Source organism: Populus alba, chromosome 11 (assembly GCF_005239225.2).
Source record: "Populus alba chromosome 11, ASM523922v2, whole genome shotgun sequence".
Classification (NCBI taxonomy): Eukaryota; Viridiplantae; Streptophyta; class Magnoliopsida; order Malpighiales; family Salicaceae; genus Populus; species Populus alba.
The window spans coordinates 13,093,587-13,116,767 of NC_133294.1; the positions used below are offsets into that span (position 1 = coordinate 13,093,587).

The following is a 23,181-nucleotide window of genomic DNA, read 5'->3' on the forward strand; positions in this document are numbered from 1 at the left end:
CAAGATTCATGAGATTAATCAAAGTACTCACAAACTAAACTAAACACCCACATTAATAAAAAAAAAAAATAATGTATTATGCAACCAAAGTATAAAAGTCACATAAATATTAACTTGCTATGCAATTGTTCTCTTGTTTTTTACACATCGTACTCGCACCCGAAAACATGCCCCTTTTAACAGGCTAAATGTCTGCCTGGTCCCTGAAGGACGGTATCACTGTTTTCAGGACTCAAAGCACACAAGCATTACATAGGGATATCAGTATTTCTTTAATCGATAAACTAGAGGGTATGACAGCTCTTATACGTACACACGCCAGGAGAAGCAAAGAAGCTTCATTTACTAACATAACTGCTCTTTTGCGAGTACTCATTCCAAAATCTGGGACAAAAATAAACATTAGGAACGATAGAAGCAAAAGAACGGAAATGAAGAAGCTGAGGCTATAAGAGTTATCTTCCCCAAATCTTTCAACAAAGGTCCCACTGCGGTGGCTTGCTGCTCTTTCTTTTCTTCTTGTTTTTTTATCTTTTTATCTTTTTCTTGGTTCTCGGTACCATGCATTTGCTTATGTGAGGCTAACTATTGACGTTACAACATCCGAACCTATAGAGGACTGTTTCTGTTGCCTCACCATTCCTGCCTTCAAGAACCACACCTGGTTCTTGAACTCTGAGTGGATGCTTTACCATTTGCAGGAGAGAAACATTTCTCGACTTCAGCACTGCTTGTCTCACGTAGATGCATTGGCTAATTTCGTTAGGAAGGACACGACATCATCTGATGATCCAAGTAGATAGCGAGCATTTGTGCGAGTTCGACCAACAGCACAGGAGAAGTAATTATCTCCCTTGAGATCAAGCACGTTCCATGAAATCTTTTCTGCTGATGGCCGTCGCCCGCTCCCACAGCCGTGGTTCGCTGCTCTCTTCTCGGGACTTAGTAAAGGTCGCTGTGCCTTACCTTGAGATGATTTAGACACGCTTCTAACGGCTGGAAGCTTCATAGAAGGTCGTCTATCAATGGGCGATTTTAGTCCATCATTTTGCTTAGTTCTTGCAACAGCTAAGCTATCATAAGGGAGCTCTGGCTCAAAGAAGGTGTACACATCTTCATCCTGGTGATCAAGAACATGATAACATTGAGATTCCACCAATTAAAATGCAAGCACACCAAATCAAGAGACACGTTTTCCATCGAACAGTAGATGAGACAGAGACGGTTAATTTATGAAGAACTACTTAAGGCCTGAATTGAGAACGGGTTTTGCAAACAGTTAATAGTCAACTAAATTCCAGAAGGTGTTCTGTGAACAAGGCTGTTGGAGGATTAGCATGACTAGAGGATGGTCAGATAGATCTGACATCTGAGGTTTATGTGCATCCTATCAATGACCAATACCATATTTGAGAAATATGCACACAGTCCACTTGAGGGTCTAGCTCAGTGGTCAACTGCAAGGCTTGCCTTGCGACTGTCCCGAGTTCGATCCTCTCTGTGCACCAGCCTGCCACCCCCGCGGTGCCTTACTTGCCTACTGGGCTTGCAGGATGTTCAGTAGGTCCGGAGATTAGTCGTAGTGCGCGTAAATTAACCTGAATACCCCGTGTTTCCAAAAAAAAAAAAATGCACACGGAGATGAAGAATGGTTTACATGAATGCTCGACATTTGAGCTAATGAGCCATTTGAAGGGCAAAGGGTACTCCGTGCATCTTGGAAGTAAATCTAAGAAGGGTTTTAAAAAAAGATGATTTAGAAAGCATTGTCGTTGCTGTCATATTGAATCCTCAAGCAAGTTTACTCAAGCTGCCAGCAAAGAAAGTTTTGCAACATGATTATCACATTAGTTAATTTAATAGTTTCAGTTTTCCGACTTAATAAAATGCACAATAATTCCCATTTATGACACAATATAAGCCTATTAAAAGCTAAATCAATGTGTAAAATAAATCCAGCATGATCACCACTTATCCAAGTACATACACCAAGTCTTGAAAACCAACATCAGATTGAGATTTTGGTCTCCCAGGATTCTGCTTAATATTGCTAGAGAGATTAAAGTTGATGAAATTACCTTTCCCAGAAAATGGCCAATGCATAGGACATAATCAATTGGTGTTGTCATGGATTTACTATGGACAATCTCTCCCAGTATACGATCAATAGCAGCACCCTGAATAAATACAAAGCTGTCATATACAGGACAAACAAGTATTGTACTAGAACAATGAAAAAATTTAGTGGCGTCAATAATTTTGACTATATCAATCATATCGTTACCTTTGTAACACCAACTGCTCGAACCTCAACTGATCGACTCCCTTGGACCACATCAACAGAGGCATTTGAAATTGGGCCTGTCCAGAGGTGTTGCAACATATCCCTTGCTTGAAGCCTCCCAAATTCAACATCTACCATCATAGTAATATCAGAACAAAACAACAATGAAGCAAGCAGCAGAGATAAATAAATTTCAAAATTTAGCTGGTCCAAATTCCAAAAAGACACGTACCTGCATACTTGTAATTCCATACAAGTGATGTTTCACAGCGTTCAAAATGTGATCGGGGAGTACGTTCTGTGAAGTACTCAAAAACATGCTGAAAAGAAGTGAAATGTGTCATATGGCTATAGGCAAGAAGGGATAATTAAAAATGAACACTATTATAACAGAAGCACCTTCACACTGTCAACCCATTCCATATTTAAGTGTTCTGGCATTGTTGTCATCCATTCGCCCTTTGTAAGTCGCAAAAACATTCCATGTTCTGCTGCCAACCACATGTCATACTCCCCAAAGTTCTGAGGAAGAGATAACACTTGGTTAAGACATTTTCATAACAGGGTAAATAGGAAATTAATGTGAAATAGAGAAAATACATCATCTAATGTTTTTCGGTCACTCCCACTGAGAACAACAATGGTTGTCTTTCGATCACTGCAAAGTGCTGTCAATGCTTCTTTTAACTCTGGGTGCAATTTAAGTTCCATTTCTTTAATTTGATCAGCTCTTCTCCCAGGAGTGTCCGCTGGCTCAGTCAATGTTGCATTGAATCCCTGTAGTGTCCACACCAATCATTTGAAGGCAGAAAGCAAGCACAGAAACATTTTTAAAACAATTAAAATCAGGTACATAAACCATATATTAGACTATGATGAAAATTTCCCAAAATCCACGTTAGGATTTCAATATATCATACTGGAAAGAAGAAAACCACATGTTTAATATGACAGGTAACTCCTATTTAATATGTTCCAAGGTTATGCTTTGTTCAGAAAAATAGCAGAAATATTCATGTCATGAATTCATTTTGTTACGAATTTATTGATCATTGAGGCAATGGGTGATGCCATGATGATCACCATGTAAAATAGATGAGAAGTTTGACCTTATCCATCACTGCAAGGCTGCTTCACCCAACATAATTCAGATGCAATTTTTAATACGGTGCTAGTAGGCTTTAAGGCATGGAATAGAGGTAGAAATTGGTGCTTTCTCCAAGATCTAAAACTTCCATTTTCAGCTCAACCTTGAGTGATTTAATGTTTTATTTAATTGCATTAGTTTGGTGTGTGTGTGAGTGTTGGCTCAGCATACTCTACAACCTGGGACACAGAATACCATTAACAGGCTAAAGAAAAAATTAAAATGAAGGACATAAAATTCTTTCACTAGAAATAGATTGTCTAGATTCCTAACAGAACAAAGTCGCACAAATTCTGGCATGTGTCCAAAATATACTTGTAACAGGATTTCTTATTTTGAACCGAGACATAATGATTTTTTTCAAACTTAAAAAGAGCAAACCAGTAATTATATATGTAAAAAAAGCAGCATACCAGAATGAGCAATCGATTAGTAGACTGCAAATAACGACTAATTGCATCTTCTTCTGGAAGTGCAGGTGGCACTTGCTTGGTCCTTAGTTGTGCCTCGATAACTGTATCATCTAGTTCACTGTATGGAAAATATTCAAAAATCAAAGTTTAGCACCACAAAATGAAAGTTGAAAAGCTGGAAATTTCTATTCTTGTTTTCATAAAGACTGCAAAATATCAAAATAGCCACATTAAATATTAAAGTTTTCATACAGCAGTACTACGCATTTCCAAGTTGAATTATGATTATTAGCAATATCATACTTGACAATATTTGCTAAACAAAAACACCAGAAGATTTTCATTTTCACATACTTAACGAGTCTATTCATCACTATTTAAAGGTTATTGGTACTGATCAATTATTTCCAATTATACTTCACCCTATACACATGTGGTATGGTCATTTATTAGCATGCACCAACAGCATTCAAAAGTAAAAAACTGATTAAAGGCCATAATATTGAAATCAATTTCACTTATCCAGACTTAATCTATCCTCCTTCATAGGTGCTAAAGAATAAACCTGCAAGGTCTCCCACAAAACCTTATGCATATGAAAAAAGAAGCCTTCTCTGTGAAGCAAGCAGCCAGATTAGCGAATATCATGAAACACAATATCTCAAATTCGAGTGCGTAAAAGCACAATAGAAGTGTGTACTCTGATGCATTGCATCAGAGAAAGAAGGTAGTTCTTTAGGACAAGGTTATGATAGCACAAGGGGGTTTCATTTAACAGGTTTCTTCCATGCTGTGAACTCATAAGCCTCCTAATTACAATAGAAAAATATTATCAACAACCTAGTTACCGATGTCCAAAAAGGTTTTAAGACCTAAAGTACTTTTGGTCTTTTTCTCAAAGATAATTTCTGCTATTACAAGTGTACCTCACAAAAGTTTCAGCCCATTCTTGAGCAGTGTGGGTTGTCACATGGACAAAGTTGTGGCGATGTCGCTTCTCTCTTTCTTCAGGGGACATGGTTAGAGCTTGCCGTATTGAATCAGCAACTTCAGTGATGTTCCAAGGATTCACAAGGATTGCTCCAGCACCTAGAGATTGGGCTGCACCTGCAAACTACAAGAATACAAAAGGCCTGCTTTTTTTAAGACTGGGAGATTATAATCCATAAAATACAGATAGTAATTATTCAAATATACAGCTATTGACAATTTATAATAAATGATTGATTTTCATTCCAAATCAATGCAGAAAAACACAGCATCAAGGTTAGGTGTTCATGGAGCTTGTATTTGGTCATCGGTAGATAAATAACTCCACGTGTATTGCTTAGATCAAAATCATAGAGCTTCACTATGGAATCATGTACAAGTCAAAATCATATACTACAATTTAAAAACCAAGTCTTCTGCATCTGACGTTTGTGGGAATTCCAGTCTCATTGTTTACCAAATTATTTCACAGGAATTAAAAAAAATTTGTGATATATTTCGAGAACTGATATATGTCCTCCATTAGTTATTCGGAAGAAAAAGAAACTTTTGTTCACTAACTTCAACATTAAATTTATTTTCCCAGCAATTGGTGATTATGTTTATGAAAGTTGCTGCTTGTTGCTACATGAGCAAACATCATGGAAGGTGTCAGATCCAGCCATGTCAAGCCAAAACGTTAAGGCAATAAAAAGAAAGAGATCCATTAAAAGGATACACCAATAGTTACAAAAAAACGACAAGACTAACAAAACTACGTTTTCGCACTTGCAAGAGATAAACAACATCACAAATTTTAGATAAAATCCAGACATCACACATTTTAACTCATCTGTAATTACCTCACTAAGAATGAGCACACCTTTCTTCGAATCTTGGCATGCTACAAACTCATAACTGACGAGATTCATTCCATCCCTTAAAGAAGTTACAAGAGCAACATCTGCAAAGGGAGAGAAAAAACATTATGGGGAATGACAAATTATCATCTGCAAAACAGATCAGGTTTCTTGTATGTTCATTCCATTTCCCATAACAATACTATTAAACTAGTGGGATTTTCACTTTTAGGAGAAAACATTGTGGATTTTCACTGTGATTAACACTGTCAACATTCTGAGACAAAGTTCTAGTTCTTGAAGTTTGCCCAAAGTCTAAAATGAAAGCATTTCCAGACCTCTACTGACAATTTGATATTTATACATTGTCTGATTTCAAATCTTCTAACTTCATGAATTGACTGTAAATCTGACACCATGTGGTACCCTAGAACAGATGGCATACTTTCGTAGTCAATTCTTGGAAGAATGGCATTTCACAAGTAATAAGAAGATGAGACTCAAACATTAAACAATAGCATAAAATCCTGCTTGGAAGTATATCATTTCCAGTTATAGCAGTTAATACATAAGGAAAGGCACATATTCAAATAGTGAAGATGAGCAGAGTACAATATGAATGTGTAAATAACATAACTTGTGAACAAATAGGACTTCTTACAAAAAGATTTGCTCATAAAAATATATACAAACATGTGCGCACGCGTGCGAGTGCATGCATAAATGTATGTGTCCGCTCCATTTAGAAAAGTGTGTGTGACGTGGCTGTTCAGATGAACATTGTCTTGAACAAACTCCATATCTGTCCTAATAATGAGCTAACATCCAAGAGATGCAAATGCCTTTGGAACAGTTTGCAGTAACAAAAACCAAAGTGATGTCAATTTTAGTATCATCATGTCGTAGTCATTGTCTTGGGTTTTGATAATATTTATGTAACAATTCTTGATAAGTAGAATGTAATGCACAAAGGATATGCTACTAAACACACACAAGCACAGACAGTGCACAAACACAAATTGATGTGTCAAACTGATAATATTCTAGTTGCATTCCACTTCATAAGATTAAACTTATTATTTAGCTTTTCTGATGATTTAGCTTTTGAAGTCATTCCCAACCCTGCTTATATAAATGCAGCTATCAGGAAATATTCGCGCTCCCACTTGCACATCCATTCCATTATATACAAATGTGTGCTATGTGGCTTTTCAGATAAGAACCGTTTTAAATGAGGATTCTGTTGCCGTCCAATAAATAAGGTGGCTTCTAACTGATGCAAGAGTTTGAAACATAGGCTGCAGTCTGAATAACCAGCAAGGATGCGAACTTTAGTATTGGCTGTCATTTCCATCTTTACCTTGTCATTATTGTTGTTGTTATCATTACATTTATCATTAATAATTAATCTGCAGTGCTTCTAAATGAAGGAGAATTTGTTCTGTTTGATACTTCATTGCCACATAGCAAGATTTACTGTGGAAATGGTAAGAAGGATTAAAAACTTTAAAATGACTGGTAAAGAAAATGGGGGAAAATTAAATAAATTCAGAAGAGAAACTTAACCAAATTCAGGGAAATAAACATCCAACTCCGAAGATTATAGCACATGATCAATCTATAGGTCAAAAATATTTCAATAAAACACATTTGTGTGCTGCCCATATGCACTTAGCCACATAGTAGTTGCCAAAACAGGAATGTTTATCTCTTACATGCCAGCTGTATTTAATAAGATACGTGTCAATTGTGGGTAAAAGCTTAAGTTAGAGATAAGATTTTCTTAAAAACAGGTCTATAAAGGTTAAAATAAGGGCATCATGATTAAGAGTCTTTTAGTGAAACCATATTTGACAATTGGTAATAAGAGCCACTAATATTGGCTGCTCCATTGTTTTCAGTTGCAGAAATATTATTAAGGTTAATCTTATGCAGAAATAGAAAAAAATATAAAAAAAATTCCAAAAAAAATGAAGATAGTAGGAAACCTAAGTTAAAGGATGAAAAAATTACCAGTAACTGCATATAAAGCACACAAGGCTGGGAAGTCGAGAGAGCGATCCTGCAAGCACAAAAGAAACTGCTTCAGGAATTTCCCATTAATGATCCCCAGATGCAAGATTAAATCATTAGAAGATGACTCAGAAAAACAAGGCATTTTTTCAAGAGCAGAGTATAAATTTTTAAAGAAGTTCTAATACTACAATAAAATCTCCCACAGGCAAGCAGAAACCTAGCCAAGGTCTTCAGATTCCTCTTATTTATAAACCACGCAGCTCAAAAACTGGCATCTTGTTATCTGTTTCTTTTCTTTTTCTTTTTCCCCCCATACTGTATTGTTTTGTTGAGACCTGAAAAAACCTTTGCACACAAAAACTGTTTTCTCCCACATAAAATCCTTTTGTTTTCTCAAAACGTTTTCTCAATGGCTTCCACTTCAGTTGGACATAGAATGTAAAAACATTCAATTATGTTTGGCTATAGCTTCGTATGCCAGGATTTTCCTTTCAATATGAAGGCCAAACGCCCTTTGGCTCATCTTTTTTTTCTGAAACAGAGATCTGCATGAGTTCTTATTTTTATATTCAAATATGAGTCAAAATGTTTATGGTGGCTAGGTATTTTATTCACGTATTTGGTTTAGACACAAGTAAATTTCCAGAAGAGATTCATTTCTAAAAAGTATCGCAAGAAGCTAGAAATGAGATCAACATACAGCCAATGATAAATTTACTCCTTTCAAATAGTAATTTGTCAAGCCAACAAGCAATCTATAATGCACCTCAAAATTTTCATTTATAATCCAACATTGATTTGAAAAATCAAAAACATACCAGGTGGTGTATTGGAACAGCAGTTAATGTTCCAAATCTGCCATTAATGCGTCCAACAATTTCATGAACTTGGCTTGTAAGCTTTTGATCTGTGAATATAACAAGAAAAACTTACTGATTTATCTTTTTCGAGAAGGCACAAAAGCCACAGTTTTGAATGCTACACAAGGCTAAGAGTCAATAGTCAATAATCTGTTATCATGGCTGAGACAACAACAAGCACATCGAAATCAATAAAGCCTTACGTTGCTGATACAAATACAATAGAAGACAAAAAAAATCGATGCACCTCGAATGACAAATCAGAAGAAATGAAATTAAGGAAATCAAAACCCAGTTTCCAAGTAACCAATGAATTTATCAAGGGAATAATAACGAGATAAGAGTTAAAAAAAACTACTACAAAACACAAACTATTACTAAACTAGAAAATCTTGAGTTATCTCGTAGGTGTTACTAACTTCTATAAGCACTTTTTTTTCACTATCTACCATTATATATATTTGGGAGCATTCTCTCATGCATTTTTTTCACTCTCCTCTGTCCCTTGTATATGTTTTCTCTCATATGTCATTTTTCTAATTTTGAAAAATAATGCCCTCAAACCAAAGAAAAAAAAAACAAAGAAACATAAAAAAAATTATAAATTAATTTTAAAAGTGAATAGAACTAGGAAAACCTAGAAAATAAAAAAGAAATGAAAAATAAAGAATAGAATTGAAAAAACTAGGAAAGTAAGAACTTGGAACATCCCAATATAAAAATGAACTAAATCATAAAAAATATAAAAACATTGAAAACAAGTGAAAATTTTGAAAACCCACATCAAGCAAGACCCTTTTTTTATATATCTTTTGGGATTTTCCTTGGCTTTTCAAGTTTTTGTTTTAATTTTTGAAAATGAAATTTTCATTTTTTTCTAACTTTTTTAAAATTAATTTTTCTGACATTTTCCTTCAAAAAGTGAGAAAAGATTGTATGAGAAAAAATACGAAAATATAAGGGCATGTGAGTAAATAATTCCTAAAATGGCATTTAATATGTCCAATTTATTAGGGTAGCTAAATCAATTGACCCCAACTCAATATTTTGCACGTAACTCGCAATGGGCAATAACCTCATGTAATTGTGGTATGATGGCATGCTCAAGAGTTGAGATCCAGCTTTCATGTTCACATTCCTCATTTTCCTTTTGAGTGCCAGCTGAAGGCTCGAGCTAACTCTAGTTGTAAGGCCTGAGGTGAGGATTTCCATAGAGACCTTAGGTTCAATTTACAGTGACCTCCACTATAGAGAAAAATTGAAAAAGAAAAAACCAGAAAAATATAAATGTAGCTTCTATCATTTAGGAAAAAATAGTAACATAAGCAGTGCAATTTGGAACATTTTTGTACACATAGGACACAACCAGTGCTTAGGAGCGAAGATCCAACTTGATTCCCAAACCTTTTCTTTCGTAGCATATATTGTTTCGGCATATGGAACAACATAACTCTTAAAGACATGAATTCCACAGAACAGTCAGTTTGAAATGCCAACATGATGGTGACTAATGTCATTTATGGAACTGTATCAAGGGTGTTAGAAATCATACACTCAGGAACATCTGTTCTTGTTGGCACAGCAATCTGTAGTAGAACAACTTTATCACGCCAGACGGGATTCTCCTCGAGAAATTTTTCAAATGCAAGAATCTTCTGTGGAATTCCTTTAATCATGTCAAGGCGGTCAACACCTAGCATTACCTGTTAATTATAATAATTTCAGCAGGAATGAGATAGTAGAATATAATCTAATGACATGGTTTGTGAGAAAAAAAGGGATGACAGTGAAGTTGACAGCGTGAGAGAACCTAAACCTTAAAAGTTAAAAGACTTTAGATAATTACATGAAGGTTTAATTCTATAAAGATCAGAACAAATGACCATTAGGTTCTTATGGAGTAGTGCTAATTTCAGAATATGCTAGTCTTGGTGCTGGAGCCTGGAGCTAGTTAATCATTTTAAAAAATATGGGTCAAAAACAGCTGACCATCTTCTTCTTTTCTTCTTTTTTTCCCCTCAAATACTTTAGTAATGAGAACTGACTGTTCAAGTGTTCATGAGAAACAAAATTCAACTGACATGAAATAAAACAGAAATTCAAATTATGTATGATTTGGCAGCTGGCACTGGAGGTTCTCCAAGTTTCCATGGCCAACAAAAATCAGAGATCCCATTTCATGCCTTCTACATATGTTTCAAGTACTTCAAATCATATACTCATGCAATAAATGTCAGGTTCATAATTGAAAAACTTATAGGTTTCAACTACCATATTTTAGAAAATGAAGAACTTAATCAAGTAAAGATCAGATCTACCTTTCGGCCAGCAAATCTTTCCTTCAGTTCTTTAATGTGTTCCTGGACTTTAGGGAGTTCAAGAGCACTTATGAACCGATCTGAGTCTATCCCAATGGGAAACTGATTACAAGAAGATGAAAGAGCATGATTAGTATAACAGGAGTAGAACCTTATTTGCTCATGCTGTGGTGCAACCCCAAAAAGTAAGGAGTGACTCAGTGAAAAAAGGCAAGGGGAAATCAAATGAATAATTCTACTCAAACATACCGCAGCAACTCGAGTCAGCCTCCCTTGATCCTCAACCCCTTCAGGTGTGCCCTCTAGCCCAAGAATACGAGTACAAGCACTAACAAAGTGTCTTGCATAGTCATAGGTGTGAAACCTGGAGAAAAAATTAACATGTTAAGTTAAATTCGTGAGTAATAATAAGTCTTAGCAAATACTGCAAGAATGCTCTTACATCTGAGGCAAAAAAAAAAAAAAAAAACAAAAGGAAAAGGGGTCCTATTCATGTTACCATGAAATTAATTTGCAGTATCAAAAAAATATTAGTGAGTTTGAAAGCAAAATTCCTGTTATATTCAACAACCAAGAGTGGCCTCTAAAACCAAATGATTTAATGTCAAACTAAAGATAACCCTAGTTCTAGATTCCTACCTATACAAACCCTGGACACAGAACCACTCCATATTTCATTCAATAATGCTAGTTTTAAAGACCGTACATCAAAATGTTCAGAGCAGTCAGTTATTTATGGAAGCCTTTCCTAAATTACTAATTTTCCTCTAGCTTCCCTCATTAACTGTAACTACCAAAACTCAGATAAAGTTCAATCTGATGATTTCAAGCCTAAATGCACTTCAACTTTTTGTTTGCCTGCCACAAAAAAATAACAAACAAGGAATCTCATTGGAGCATTAGGTTTCACTCGCACTTGTCTCTAAATAGACAAGGGAGTTCAGAAGAGGAACAGAAATAAAGTCCCTTACATTAATTACGTGTACAGTGAACACAAGAGATACTAACTCAGGTGGAGGGTGCAAAATATGGAAATGATGAATGAATGAACCATTCTAGTTTAAGTGAATTTCAAACAATTTACAAATCCAGCCATTTTCCCTTGTCAATGTTTAACCGTATCAACAATACTAGCAAAGCTAAAATGGAATGCTATATATGATTTAAGAGACTTCCATTACATAAGTGAAACTTACCCAACTAAATCGGCTGCAAGAACAGAACGTAGTAGGTCTGATCGAGATGGCAGCGTCCTATGGATTTCAGAAGAAGGAAAGGGTGTGTGGAGAAACCAACCAACTTTCATATTATTATTGTATTCCTTAAGGCATTTTGGGAGGTACATCAAATGGTAATCATGGCACCAGACAACATCACCCTCCTCATAGTGCTGATTCACCACATCAGCAAACATTTGGTTTGCCTTCTTATACGCAGCAAACTGAGACTGGAAACTTCTGGTCGTGGCAAGTCGATCTTCTTGTGGAAGCCCAAGGTAATGAAAGAGGGGCCACAATATATTGTTGCAGTAGCCATTATAATATTGATGAACAATCTCTTCGTCAAGGAATACCGGAATACACCTCTGCAATAATTGAAGAAGAGGAGAGAATCAGAAACTTTTGATTTGTCAAGTTCAAAAGGTTTCAGGCACAGAAAGTTTTACCTTTTCAGCCAAAGCTTCAGTAAGCGCCTTCTGGCCAGCTTCATCTGGCACATTAACTCCAGCCCAACCAATCCATTTCGCCTCAAACTCCTTTACACCTTGGGTAACGTTGTCCGAAACACATCAGGTACATGATCACAAGAGGAATGAGAAAATGCAACAAAGATAAAATACAGAATTAAGTAGAGAACAAATCAGAGGAGATACAGAAGCCTGAACATTAAGAATGAATAATTTCAATGACAAACCCAACTCGAGTATTATTAGTCTCAATTACTTTGGGGTCCACTACATGTATTGTTATTCTCCATTCCATCAAATGGTTATAACAAAAATCAATGTAATTGCATACCTAGAAGAGCAGTGACTAAGCCCCCAGCACTTATCTCCAAAGACCATGAGTCTTCACCTCTTCTAACTGCAGATACAGGTAGTCTATTAGCTACCACCAACAGCCGTTGCCTTAAAGGCCTGACATCCAGCTTTTCATATCCCTCTGCTATAGCACCTTCCAAGTATTGTTCGATAAATGAATTGTTTAAGCTGTCACCTTCTCGCGTGCGCAAATCATGTTCACATGGTTCAGTTCCTCTATGGTTATCAGTTACCTCATTTGAATAGGCAGGCCTGTTACTTCTCTTTTGCTCTCTTCTCTTTAAGAGCCGTCCGACACGACCTGAGTTAAGGGTAGAGTTACCGTTGTACTGGTTTCCAGGCATACGCTCACTTTAGTAACCCAACCTCCAATCAACAATTTGATGGGATAATGGTGTTTTCAGAGCAATTGAATCTCCTACATTTTGTTTGAAAGTAAATTAAGTGCTCAGTAATCCCTATAAGCCACACAAAAATCTCAGTCCTAGCAAGTAAGAAACTAAGAGAACTACATCAAATCATTGTCACATCTTAAAAAACAGAGTGAAACACATTTCTACGGCTGTATAAAATCCAATTATCGGGCTGAAATAAATGGCATGAGCATCTTTTGCATATTCATCAAACAAGACAAACACAAAATGACATAAAGGCAACAAGAAAGAGATAAAACAGAGAATGGGATCCACAGAATAGCACTGAAGCAACAAAAATGGGGTCTACAAAAAAAATCCTAGCTATTTAAGCCAAAATATTTGAACCTTCTCATTCAAAAAATAAACCTCAAATATCCAAAAAAGCATCACCACCCTTTTTTCCAGTTCATGAAAGCAAGACTGACAGATTGGCAAAGCGCGGACAAGAAGAATCATAAGATCCACAGAAGCAATTCAATTTAGCACACAAAAACAGAGCTCTCTTTGTTTATTCTCACTCAGTTGAAAAGGCAAATACATTGCATGAACAGAAATACTACTAAACACTTCCTCCAACTTGAAAATCAAGTTGAGCTTAAAAACACAAACGCAAAAGAATCCAAGATATTCCAAACACAAAACATGAATTACAACTCAAACAAGAACGGCATCAATAACCCACCTAGGCAGGCAATACAAGAACTAGCTTGACAGTTGGCACCAGACTTTCGGGGATTACAAAAAAAAAACAAGGATTCGGTGAAAAAGACTGATCTTTTCACTCACTTGTGAAGCTATATTTGAATTTATAAAGATGGGTTTCAAGTAGAGAGAGAGAGAGAGAGAGACGGGAGAAAGAAAAACGAGAGGGAGCACAAAATCCCCGTGCAAGCTTTATAGGGTGCATCAAGATTCAGAAGCCATGCAAGGATTGTGTTTTTTTTAAAAAAATAATAATACACAATCTTTTATACCATCAAAAGGTATGTGATTAATAAAAAATTTGAGGTCTGATTTTTAAGGAAATATCATTTACCACGATAACTAACAAATATTTTAGTATTAATTATGTAAAATATTTTGTTACAGATAAAGATGATACAGATTAATGAGTAATATTGACCTAAGAATTGGATAAGTATTCATTATTTAAACAATCAACGCTAAAGATTAAGAAAATAGTTTTAAACAAAGAAAGAAAAATTCAATATATATATATATTCAGTTATCATTTGGTTTAATTAATTGATATGCCTATTTGTTGGGGTTTGTAATTATAATGCCTATTTATTTGCAACAACATTTTTAGTAATTTCTTGCATTATTAGCAACCAAGAAAATTATATTGCCTTAAGTAGAGAAATTATGCGTAGATTTATTATTGATGATATTTATTATATTATTCTCGTTTTCGAAAATTGTAAGAGCAAATTTATTGCAGGTTCAATGGTAAAAAGTAATAAAAATTAAAAAAAAAAAAACTTGTGGGACAAAATAATAATAATAATAATTACATAAAAAATCAGAGGTGCCATCATTTTTTCTTTTTCACTCAAAAATGCACAAATTATATTGTGCCACACACACAATCTAATTGGATACCCAAAACCAAAATAACAAGAGTTTTAATGTAAAGATCAAAATATTGTTTGAAGATCATCCAATTAAATTAACCTAATTATTTATTCAACTAAACACTCCAATGAAACCCTTCAATCCAACGTCTCTGAACAAGTAATCATATTATTTAATTCAGGAAAAAGTCTCCAGACTTCGCGTTAAAGCAATTAAGCAGATGGGTGCATTAATATCTCCTAGCATACTTGGTTACTTACAACTCCATAATGTATTGTTTATTGAGAAATACACAAGAACAAACTTTACTTTTATTTTTTTATTTTTTTTTACCAAGATGATATTATTTAAAAAAAAAATTGATTTCCTATTCCATGAATCAAATCCCTTTAAAGATTTCCTATTCGTTTTTTAATTCAGTAGTTGAGAGGGAATTCCTCCGAGTTTCCTGCTGCTTACCCAAGCGAGTTTCATTGCAGGATTTATTTCCAACTATTTTATACGCATGATTAATGTATTTCTATTACAAAATGTTGAAACTTTGACGGCTAGAATTATAAAACTAAGAGATTGGTGTGGTGATTTTTAAGTTTAGATTCTACGACTAAACTTCTGAAGAAGAAGACGGACGCACAAACTTAATTTTTAACTCCTGACAAACTTAATTACTATTTTCACCCCTCTAATTAAAATGATGTCAACTTCAACCCCCAGATCCACATCCGAAAAGATTATTAAACTGCTGAGAAGCAGAAGAAGTAACCATACCGCACCAATAGCTTCGGTTGCATGTAGAAATAGATTATTAAACGTAAGCGGCCAACTGATGGCTAGAAATAATATCGTTTTCCACCAAGGCATTGATTCAATCATGAACTTATAATGGACCCAATAAAAAGGCAATGACGGTGTCCTGGCCAGCCACAGGCTACATACATGCTCTGAAAAGTGCTTAGCTAAGTGAGTGGTGTCCAGCTGCCCCCACCTACTAGAGGTGCTAAAAAATCATGACTTTTTTTAGGCTTTTTTTTAGGATTATTAAAGATTTTTAAGATTTATAGAATTAGTTGAGTTACAATGTAAATTAATTCAAATACACATATTAAAATAAAAAAATCAAGACTTAGCTACACAGGGGGGAAAAAACATTTCCGGGGGATAACAGGAAAAACCGCGCTTTTTAGACAGTGGCCATTTTTCAGAAAGCACAAGGACAAGGAGGAGACGAGATTTTTAGTTGGGGTTTATTTCTCGTCCAATCCCCACAGAGAAAAGGCTAACGGTGATGTATCGGCTAGTGTTCTGCAATTATTAGCAGCCAGCTGATATGACGAGTAGAAATCTACTTGCCATCATGCCACACACTCTATTGTAGACAAGATTACCTAATAATTTCTAGTAGGAGAAATTGTTGAGTAAATACAAGTTATTTCATAAATAGAGTTTATAAAAGCTCATCCGGATAGAATCAAACCGCATAAACTCATAAAATCAATTGTAAAATCATAGAGAATATAACCCATTAAATGTTAAAATCTTTAGATAGAGAGGTTTTTGTATTTTCTAGGAATAACTTCTTTATCATCTTAAAAATATAAAAGAATTTTTATATTTGGTTTTGAATTTATCTCCTCATGAGCATTCATTCTCAACTCAAATCCAACATGCATCTCGTGTTAAAAAAATTTGTGTGTGTGTGTAATCAATTGATTTGCAAGGGGAAATTACTAAGGACTCTACTTCTTGTATAATTAAATACTTAGACCAAACAATATAATATTAATAGATAAAAAAATTGATTTGAGATTAATTAGGAAATTCAGGATTTCTTAAATCATCTTTTTCGTACAACTTAAAAGGAGACCTGGAGCATGGAGGAATGCTTCTCTCAAGGGGGGGCATGACTTGACAAAAAAATAGACCATATGTACCATCCAAACGGTTGATGTATACTAATAGATGTGGAGTTTATCCCTATCATTAGTGGCAGTCACTTTTTATGCCAACACCATTATTCGCAGTTAGTGTTTAGTATAGTGAATTATTTTTTAAAATATTTTTTATTTAAAAATATATTAAAATAATATTTTTATATCTTTTTTAAAAATATGTTAAATTTTAATTTTTTTTATTAAAAAAACACCACGTGAAGCTTTACACCAAACCCTATCATATGTCATGGCACTATTAAAGTACAGATATATTTGTTTTTGTGTTTTAAAAATATTTTTGAAAAAATTTATTTTTATTTTATTTTAAATTAATATTGTTTTGTGTTTTCAAATCATTTTAATATATTAATTTCAAAAATATTTTTTTAAAATATAAAAAATAAATATTATTTTAATATATTTAAAAAAAAATTATAAAAACCACCACAATCACATTCCGGTAAACCAAAAAGCTCACGTAATTAAAAAAAAAAAAATGATCATCTGAAAGCTAAGTGGACCGCACTATATAGCTATTGAAATCCCAATCAGAACTTTGTCTATTCCATCATTAATTGGCCTCATTAGTTGGATTTTTTAAAGCATGGTGAATGCACAGACGCAACGACAACTTCAATTTCTCCTGCTCTGAATTCTAATCTCGGCACATAATGTTTGAAAACAGACTCTGGTGCATATTCTAAGCATGCTCAGGGCAAAAAAAATGCCTTGGCCAAAAAGAATTGCTCATGAGAATGAGAAGAACAGGTAAAGCGGATGCAATCAAGATGACATCGATAATCCAGAAAGTAATTCATGAGCATAGAAATTTGGATTCTAATAAATATGCTGTTTGTAATAGCATGTTAACAGAAAATAATACCATATTAATCTGTTCTGGGAGCGTTTACCTTCTTCATTGGCATGTTGATGCAGAGGAAAATACTTTTTCGGTCCTGAGAAGCGACAGCAGAAATATCTCTAAATTAATATATCTATGACTTGATAGATCGAAGAATTATACTTCCCCATCGCTCGTTTGAAATTGAAGTAATTGAAAACCAATCATAAAACATGTGAACTCACCTGGTTGCACTTATTTTTAAAATATTATTTATTTAAAAATGTATTAAAATAATATTTTTTATTTTTAAAAAATTATTTTTTATATTAACATATTAAAATAATTTAAAAATATTAAAACATTTTAATTTACAGCAAAAAAAAATTTAAATATAAAATCAAATAATAAATGAACAGAACAAGGTAAATGGAAGCTAAACCAGGTAATGACAGAAAAATACTCGCAGGCAACTTGGTGTTTTCTCTGCCAAACAAAGGCAAGTGGACGTTAGTATCATTGCTGCTGTCAGATACATTCATGGGATTCTCGAGTAGAAGAGCCCGTGAAGACCAACAAACACCTAGACAGGAATTCGCAGCAAAGCCATGAATTTCTCACACACGCAAGAGGTTTGGTACTCAAAGATTTTTATGGGTCCCGCTAGGAAAGATACCCTGTCCCTAACCCAAAGGCCTCATGATCAACTGATGAGATGATCTAAGCCATTCATTTGTAACTTGCTCTTTTCAATAGTCAATTTTTGAATTTCACCGTAAAATCCCAGTTCTCAACCAGCCGGTAAAAAACACAAAAAGATCTCAAGGTCAGAAAAGGCTTGCCGAAAAATAAATTGGGGACGTGAGTATTTGCCAAAACTTCTTTAAAGAATTGTCACTTGTGATATGAGCTAATGACCAGGTGGGACATAAATGGAGTTTTTTTTGGTTTTTAGCACTTTTAAAAATTTGATAAAACAACATAACATAAATATTTAGAAAAATAACATAATTTAGATAATCGTAATTAATATTTATTAATTAATTCAAAATACATATTTCACTCTTTTTTAAAAGACTTTTAAAGAAAAAAAATAAAGATAATGAGGGTTATATAGAAAAAAAATAAACTAAATTTTATCTCTTCTAAATATATGAATTCAATTTATTTATTAATTAAATACTATAATTAAATTTTACTGTTGAGAATTGATTTCAGATACCTTCTAAATTATCGGGTAGACTATTAATTTTAAGAACACTATTATCTTATCAATCAAGATAGAACAACCATATACCAGTATGATTGTCAAGTTGACAAACGTAGGTTAATTTTTCTAATTATTTTTCATCAATACCTATTCGCTTTGCACAATCCCTTTAAGCAGACTTTCATGTATCATGAACATTTGTATCATATTTTTTTAGTACTTTTGGTTTCTAGCATAGGAAAAAAAAATATAAGTGCAAAAAAATATTTTAAAAGAATAATATAATTTAAAAATTACAAATAACGCGTGTGATTTCTGAGTCGTAATTATCATATACAACTCTATCAAAATATAAAATTATTGGATGCTTAATTCAATAGAAAAAGAGAGAGAGAAAAAAAAGAAAAAAAAAACTATTAAGGCAAATTGAAACTCCGATAACGATACCACCATTACAGTTGGAAAGTTACCAACAATGACTAGAGTGGACAACATGAGCAGTTCAAAGACAAGTGAGCTCCAATACCCTTGAACAACTCATATGGTCCCCTTCATTTATCATTTGTGACTTATTTTGGTGTCATTAGATTCGTCTCGTCGAGATCTTTCCAACGATACTAGTGATGTCATCACTGAAGTTTTGGTGTGTCTTTGATATTCTTTTTTCATTTGTTCTATCTCTCTCCACCCTGTACCATGTGAAGAGAGAGAGGAAAAAAAAGAAAAGAAAAAAAACTTTAAAAGCACACTGAAACTCCAATGATGATATTACTAGTACTATTAGAAAGATCTTGATAAGATAAATCCAACGACATCAAATAAAGTTACAAACGATGAACAAAGTAGGCCACACGAGGGGTCCAAAGGTGTTGGGACTCACTTGTCTTTAGACCGCTCATGTGACCCACTCTGGTCACTTGGATTAGTCTTGTCAAAATTTTTTCAACAATAATGATGATGTCATTATCATAGCTTTAGTATGCCTTTTTTATTTTTATTTTTATTTTTATTTTTATTTTTCTCTCTCTAATGAATCATGTATCCAATAACTTTACAATTTAAAAAAATTATAAATAATACTTATAATTCATGAATCACAAATATCATCCACGAATTTCTAAACCGTTCTATTTTTATAGATATTTCTTTCAGTGTTTTATTTTATCATGTATTTTCTTAATGTGCTAGAACCAAAAAGACTCAAGTTTTTTCGAAGAAATTCTGATTTCTTCCGTTTCATGCATTTATTGAGCACTACCTAATGCCAATTAATTATTTGAGGACCGTTAGGATAAATAATCTGGAAAGCTGCAGCAGAGCACTTTTAAGTTTTTAATAGTCAAGTCTGGAAACATAAAAGCCAGAGCATCCACCGAGCAACTTCTAAGAAATTTAGAGAAGTTTTTTTAGTAGCACAGGATAAATAAAATATTGAAAAACAGGACAGTTGAAAAAGTAATTGAAAAAATAATACAGTTTATAGAATCATACATAATATATTTAAAAAAAACTATTTTAAGTTTTAAATTTAAAAAATATTATCTATTATCTTTATCCCAACTGTGATAATTATTAATTTATTTTTAAAAGATAATATTTTAAAATTCATAGGTTTTAACATTTTATTTGGTAATTATAAAAATAATTTATTATTAATAAATAGTTTTTTCATTAAAAAGATAAATGTATGTAATTTTTTGAAAGGAAAAAAAAAATCACAGCAATTTAGTTAATCAAATCACGTGTGTCTATTTTTTTATGAAATAATATTTATTAATAATAAACATTTTTTCATAATTAAAAAATAAAATCTTAAAACCTGTAAATATTATGTATTATCTTTATAATTGAGAATTTATATTTTAAAATATTAAATTTATTTGATAATGATAATAAATAATATTTATTTTTTTTTTAAATTTAGAATAGCTTTAAAAAATTCAATATTTTTAAAGGAGTCACGGATACTATTTGCAATTATATAACTTTTTAAACCATATTATTTATATTGTTCTATTTTTTTATATAAAAAAAAAAAAAAAAAACCCTCATGAACTTCTTAATCAATGGATCAATATTGGACTTGGATGGATTGCAGGGAAATATTTGGTGTAATCTAGAATGACCAGCAACTACAAGCAGAAATGGACTCCTGGTTGACCTGATACTACTCACTTTCTTTTTTATATTTTTGATATTTGCAAGCACACCATGTCCTCCAGTGATTGGGACTCGCTGTGCCAAGTAACGCCAAATCTCTGCCAAGTAACGCCAACTCTCTACCTAACGTACTCGGAATCGTGACTAGTCATTTTGTCTTTCCAATCCTAATTTTTTTTTTTTTTTACATTTTTTTAAATTATTTCAATACATTTTAAAATATAAAATATTTTAAAAAGGAATTACCAACACACTACAGAAAAAACTCTAACAGGCATGATTCAAAAGAAAGTAATTTGTGCGTGACACTGACTGGAATAGGAGGAATAATGAGACACGGGATTTAAGCATTAGACAATAGACATAATGCGATATGGTACAAGTAATATTCTTTCAAGTGTCTCCAGAACAGATGAACGTCCAGAACTCCATCTACAAGATATTTTTGTTATTTTAATTATTTTTGGATTTTAATATCCTTTTCTACTTATATTTAGATTTTTTTTTTGGTTAGGTGGATTTTAATACTTACTTTTGGATTCTTTTAATAAAACTGGCTTTAATTTCTATATAAATACTTGAAGCAACCTTAAAATTTAATAACATTAATTTCATTATCGTTAAATGTTGGATAAATTTCAATTGTGGACCTCTCTTACTATATACTACTAGGAAACTATGAAACCAAGTTTTTATTTGACATTGCAGTTCAATTGAGTTAATTTACCAGACTTTTAAACAGGTTAAGATATATCTGTAAAAAAAGAGAAAAAGAAGAAGAAGGAAGATTTTCTGTTGGATCACAAAACCATCAACGATAAGGCTTACTTGGAAAATATTGTTTGTCAATTTTGGAGACTAGATCACAGGCATGTGATGTGCGCGCGCGCGCGCGCATAATAGAATAGAATAGCCAAACAAACGTGACTTTCAAACTTCACTTTCCGTTATTGGTGCTCAGTTTTCACAGCAACGAACATGGCATCATATGGAAATTGAAAAAATCAACCAGGAAAATAAGCCATCAGTACTGATAGACTACGCCTAGAAGGACTCAACATGCGCTAAATATGTCTGTATTTATCGTGTTGTGCACATACGAAGACGACAAACTAAAAGGCAGATGTAAGATTGGAATATATCATGCGTATTTGATTGAATCTGCAGTCTGATTAACATTGAAGATTTTCGATCATGAAATTAATTAAAGCAGCCAAACACATAAGGAAAAAAATAAAGCTAAGTTTCCAAAATCCAAGAAGAAAGACAAATAATTAAATATTTAATTGAAGACTGAGAGGAAGCCGAACCAGGATATGCGTACATGAACGACGATGATCAGCTGCTTCGATGGAGCTCTGAGTTCATCGAAGATTCCTTCGATATATAATGGCTGCTTGCAAATTGAGAGTGAGAAATTTTGTTGGAGAAAGAGATTGATAGGAATTAAGTGGTAAAAGAAAGATTTATATACGAGGAGACATGATTCCGTCAGGGTGGGATTTTTTTTTTCTTTTTTTCTTTGGCGGGCAAGAGAGAGAGATAGAGATAGAGAGAGAGAGAGAGAGTGTGGCTTTCGTCCACTGGTTTGGTGGGAATCTATTCTTCTTGTTTTTTATCTGTTTTGAATTTACTTTACCGCTAATTTTTAATTTTTTTTCCTTCAAAGTACTTTAAGGATCCCTGCTTTTTCATTCCTTCTCTGCATGTTTATTTTTTAAAAAAAAAAATTTGATTTTTTTTTAAATTAATTTTTTATAATTTTGATATATTAATATCAAAAATAATATTTTTTTAATATATATTATTTTAATATATTTTTAAAATAAAATATATTATAAAAAATAATTATTACTACAATCTCAAACACCATTAAAAACCATTATTGACCCCTCTCGTTACTTTCATATCATTTCTTCATGAATTTGTGCCTTTCTTGTTGGGCCCAAGATAAGTAGCAAGCTAGCCCAAATATTTTTCAATATAAAAAAAGGAATTGTTAAGAATAGTTAAATATTTTTTAAAATATTAAAATAATAATAATATGAGATTCAACTAAGTTTAATAAAAAATTTTAATTTAAATAATACTAATAAAAAAATAAAACAACAATAAATAAGCAACAAAAAAAAATTAAAAG

At 33.1% G+C, this 23,181-nt stretch overlaps 1 protein-coding gene across 4 annotated transcripts; it reads right to left on the reverse strand.

Annotated features, from left to right (window-relative positions):
• Positions 1 to 58: 58 nt before the first annotated feature.
• On the reverse strand, positions 59 to 22,610 carry LOC118043714 (alpha,alpha-trehalose-phosphate synthase [UDP-forming] 1). Of its 4 annotated transcripts, none has more exons than XM_073412568.1 (19): positions 22,366 to 22,610; positions 17,742 to 17,786; positions 12,886 to 13,326; positions 12,534 to 12,631; positions 12,064 to 12,452; positions 11,117 to 11,231; positions 10,868 to 10,969; positions 10,102 to 10,252; positions 8,508 to 8,596; positions 7,687 to 7,735; positions 5,677 to 5,777; positions 4,771 to 4,958; positions 3,845 to 3,962; positions 2,885 to 3,061; positions 2,684 to 2,806; positions 2,517 to 2,604; positions 2,285 to 2,415; positions 2,079 to 2,177; positions 59 to 1,120 (listed from the first exon to the last, which is right to left on the reverse strand). In XM_073412568.1, the coding sequence occupies exons 3-19, from the start codon at positions 13,250 to 13,252 to the stop codon at positions 737 to 739; spliced, it is 2,769 nt and encodes a 922-aa protein (XP_073268669.1). In that variant the 5' UTR covers positions 13,253 to 13,326; positions 17,742 to 17,786; positions 22,366 to 22,610; the 3' UTR covers positions 59 to 736. The 4 variants fall into 4 exon arrangements, with proteins under 4 accessions (XP_073268669.1, XP_034907663.1, XP_034907664.1 ...); XM_035051772.2 differs by having other exon boundaries at positions 22,352 to 22,610; XM_035051773.2 differs by lacking the exon at positions 17,742 to 17,786 and having other exon boundaries at positions 22,352 to 22,610.
• Positions 22,611 to 23,181: the final 571 nt, after the last annotated feature.

Bases quoted from the DNA above. Each gene is read 5' to 3' on its own strand.
- LOC118043714 (XM_073412568.1), bottom strand. From the start codon at position 13,252: ATGCCTGGAAACCAGTACAACGGTAACTCTACCCTTAACTCAGGTCGT. The intron at 5,778-7,686 runs GTAATTTTTTCA...CTCCCTTTGCAG, and splicing joins TGCTTTATATGCAGTTACTG to ATGTTGCTCTTGTAACTTCT. The intron at 2,807-2,884 runs GTATTTTCTCTA...TCTCTTCCTCAG, and splicing joins ACCGAAAAACATTAGATGAT to AACTTTGGGGAGTATGACAT.